At 54.8% G+C, this 3,812-nt stretch overlaps 1 protein-coding gene across 1 annotated transcript in view; it reads right to left on the reverse strand.

Moving 5' to 3' along the window:
• Positions 1-875, reverse strand: part of LOC311164863 (carnitine O-acetyltransferase-like) — a gene marked incomplete at both ends in the record, with an annotated part of 15,200 nt that extends 14,325 nt beyond the window's left edge. Inside the window, 1 exon segment of the mRNA XM_084224498.1 lies at positions 733-875. Coding sequence (XP_084080624.1) covers positions 733-875 — 143 coding nt within the window.
• Between the last annotated feature and the right edge of the window lie 2,937 nt (positions 876-3,812).

Genomic DNA, 3,812 nt, shown 5'->3' on the forward strand with positions numbered 1-3,812 from the left:
GGCCCATTTTGAGGCCCGACCTGGAGCCGTTTTGGGGGCCGTTTTGGGCCTTTTTGGGGCCCTTGGAAACATTTTTGGCTGTTTAGGGGTCAGGGGTTCACCCCCTTCCCCTTTAAACCCCAAAATCCTCTTTAAACCCCCCAAAATCCTCTTTAAACCCCCCAAAATTTGTGTCCTCTCCCTCACAGACCCGACGCCATTTTGGGCCCATTTTGAGGCCATCCTGGAGCCATTTTGGGGCCATTTTCCATCATTTTGGGGCAATTTTGGGCCATTTTTGGCTATTTCGGGCTCAGAGGTTCACCCTCCTTCCCCTTTAAACCCCAAAATCCTCTTTAAATCCCCCAAAATTTGTTTCCCCGCCCTCCTCTCCCTCACACACCCGCCGCCATTTTGGGGCCATTTTGAGGCTGACCTGGAGCCGTTTTGGGGCCGTTTTGGGCCTTTTTGGGGCTGTTTGGAAACATTTTGGGGCCGTTTTGGGCTCAGGGGTTCACCCTCTTCCCCTTTAACCCCCAAAATCCTCCTCAAACCTCCGAAATTCCTCCAAAATTGTGTCCCCCACCGTCCTCACCCCGCCGCCATTTTCAGCCCCTCCCGGAGCCATTTTGGGGCGGGCCATTTTGGGGCCGTTTTGGACAATTTTGGGGCCCTTTTGAGGCCGCACGGGGTCACTCTTTACCCCCCCCAAACCCCCAAACCTTTTTAACCCTTTCCTCCCCTCCCTCCCACCGCCCCCCATCCCCCCGGTGCCGGGGTGGCCCCGGGCCGCTTTTGGGGCCGTTTTTGGGGCCGTTTTGGGCCGTTTTGGGGCCGTTTTGGGGCCGGGGGCCGGCGCCTGACGCGCCCCCCCCCCTTTTGTCTCCCCCAGACATGTCGAGCCGCGCCGTGTGCCGCCACTTCATGCTCAAGGGCAGCTGCAGGTACGAGAACAACTGTGCCTTCTACCACCCCGGCGTCAACGGGCCCCCCCTGCCCTGAGACCCCCAAAAACACCCAAAAAACCCCAAACCCACCCCAAAAAACACCCCCCGCTTATGGCTTCCGTGAGGCCTCGGAGGGGGAGGAGAAAAAACGGGGGAAAATCAAATTATTGTGGGGGTGGGGAGGGGGGGGAGATCTGGGGGGAGAAATTGGAGATTTGGGTAAAAATTGGGGGTGAAACGGGAGATTTGGGGTAGGAATTGGAGATTTGGGGTAGGAATGGGAGATTTGGGGTAGGAATTGGGGATTTGGGGTAGGAATTGGAAATTTGGGGTAGGAATTGGAAATTTGGGGAAGGAATTGGAGATTTGGGGTAGGAATTGGAGATTTGGGGTAGGAATTGGAAATTTGGGGTAGGAATTGGAGATTTGGGGTAGGAATTGGAAATTTGGGGTAGGAATTTGAAGATTGGGGGCAAAATTGGGGGTAAATTTGGAGATTTGGGGTAGAAAGATGAGATTTGGGGCAGGAATTGGAATTTCGGAGTAGGAATTGGAAGTTTGGGACTAAATTGGGGGGGAAATTGGAAATTTGGGGTCAAAAGTGGAGATTTGGGGTAGAAATTGGAAATTTGGGGTAGGAAGTGGAAATTTAGGGGGAAAATTCTCCTTTAAGGGGTTGGAAATTTGAATTTCGCGGTAGAAATTGGAAATTTTGGGTTAAAAAGTGGAAATCTGGGGTTAAAAAGTGGAAATTTGGGTAAAAGTTGGAGTTTAGGGGGAAATGCTCCTTTAAGGGGTGGAAATTGGAATTTTGGGGAGGAATTTTGAGGTTTGGGGCAGGAAATGGAGTTGAAGGGGAGGAAACGCCTCTGTCAGGGGCGGAAATGTGAATTTTTGGAGCAGAAATGTGAATTTGGGGGGGGAATTTTCCTTTAATGGGCAAAAATTGGAATTTAAGGGGAAAAACTTTGAGTTTTGGGGTGGAAATCCCTCCCAAGGGACAGAAATTGTCATTTATGGGGCAGAAATTTTGAATTTAAGGGGTGGCAATTGGAATTTTGGGGGTGGAAATCCTGGTTTTGGGGGCAGAAATTGTCATTTACGGGGGAGAATTTCCAATTTCTGGGTTAAAATCCCTCCCCAGCCAGTAAAATATTTCATTTTGGGGCAGAAATTGTCTTTTTTGGGGTGGAAATCCCCTCCCAGGAGCACAAACTGATTTGTGGGGTGGAAATTTCCCCCTCAGAGGTGAAAATTGTCACTTTTGGGGCAGAAAATCTCAATTTTGGGGTTTAACCTTTTCAGGGCTCAGAAAAATCTCAATTTTAGGGCAAAAATCTTCAATTTTGGGGGCAAAACGTCTCCCCCAGGGGCAGAAATTTTCATTTTCGAGACGGATATTTTCATTTTTGGGGCAAAACTTTTCATTTTTGGGGGGTTTTAGCACCCTCAGGGCTCCAAAATTTTTTTCATTTTGGGTCAAACCCTTCAATTTTCAGGACCCCAATCCCCCCTCAGGGCCTCCCCTCCCCCTCCAGGGGTGCCCCTCCCCCTTTGCGGGGGGGCTGGACCCCCCCCAAAAGGTGACGTCACCCCCCTGGGGGGGGAGGGGGAGGGGCAGTTAGTAATTATTAATTAGCCATTAATAATTATTTATTCATCAGCACCACCCCTCCCCCACCGGGTCCAACTCTGCCCCATTTTGGGGGGGGGGGGGGGAGGGGGGAGGGGTGGGGAAATTTCCCCTCCCCCACCCCCAGCAAATCCTCCCCTCCCCCCCTCAGCTCGCAGCCGCCGCCCCTCCCCCACTCTGCCGCCGCCGCCGCCTCGGGGGGGGGTGGGGGAGGGGCCGGGGGTGGGGGAGGGGCCGGGGGGTGGGGGAGGGGCCGCGCCGGACGCTGTTTTCTGTGAAAACTTTGGCCGGGGGGGGGAGGGGCAACCCCCCCCCTTTTGTATATTTTGTACATTATTAATAAAGTTTGGGGAGAAACCCCGGAAACGAGAGAGTGCCGCCTGTGGGGGAGGGGCGGGGCCCGGGAGGGGGCGGGGGTGTCACCACACTGACCACGCCCACACTGACCACACCTGCACTGACCACACCCACAGGGACCACACCTACCCTGACCACACCCACACTGACCACACCCACACTGACTACAATGGCTGCTCTACAAAACCCCCTGGCCACGCCCACAATGGCCACGCCCACAATGGCCACGCCCACTCCGCCATTGCTCCACCACCGTTCATTTTTCCTGGCGCCCCCTGCTGGTCACTGCAGGGAACTGCGGCCACTCCAATGGTCACTGTGGTCACTCTGGGGGTCACTCTGGTCACTCTGGGGGTCATTGTGGTCACTCTGGTGCTGACCACACCCACTGACCATGCTGACCACACCCATAATGACCACACCCACTCCGCTATTTCCTTTTCCACGCCCCCTGCTGGTCACTGCTGGGAACTGCGGCCACTCCGACGGTCGCTGCGGTCACTCTGGTGGTCATTGTGGTCACTCTGGTGGTCACTCTGGTCATTGTGATCACTCTGGGGGTCACTGTGGTCACTCTGGTGCTGACCACACACACTGACCACACCCACAGTGACCACACCCACTCCGCCATTGCTCCACCACCTTTTATTTCTCCCAACAGCCCCTGGTGGTCACTGCGGGAACTGCGGCCATGGCTGCGGTCACTCCGCTCGCTCCAGTGGCCGCCACGGTCACTGTGGTCACTGTGGTCACTGTGGTCACTCTGCTGGTCATTGTGTTCACTCTGGTGCTGACCACGCCCACACTGACTGCACCCACTGACCACACCCACAGACCACGCCCACTCCGCCATTGCTCCACCACCTTTTATTTCTCCCAACGCCCCCTGCTGGTCA

Source organism: Fringilla coelebs (assembly GCF_963513975.1).
Source record: "Fringilla coelebs genome assembly, chromosome: 39".
In the NCBI taxonomy this organism is placed as follows: domain Eukaryota; kingdom Metazoa; phylum Chordata; class Aves; order Passeriformes; family Fringillidae; genus Fringilla; species Fringilla coelebs.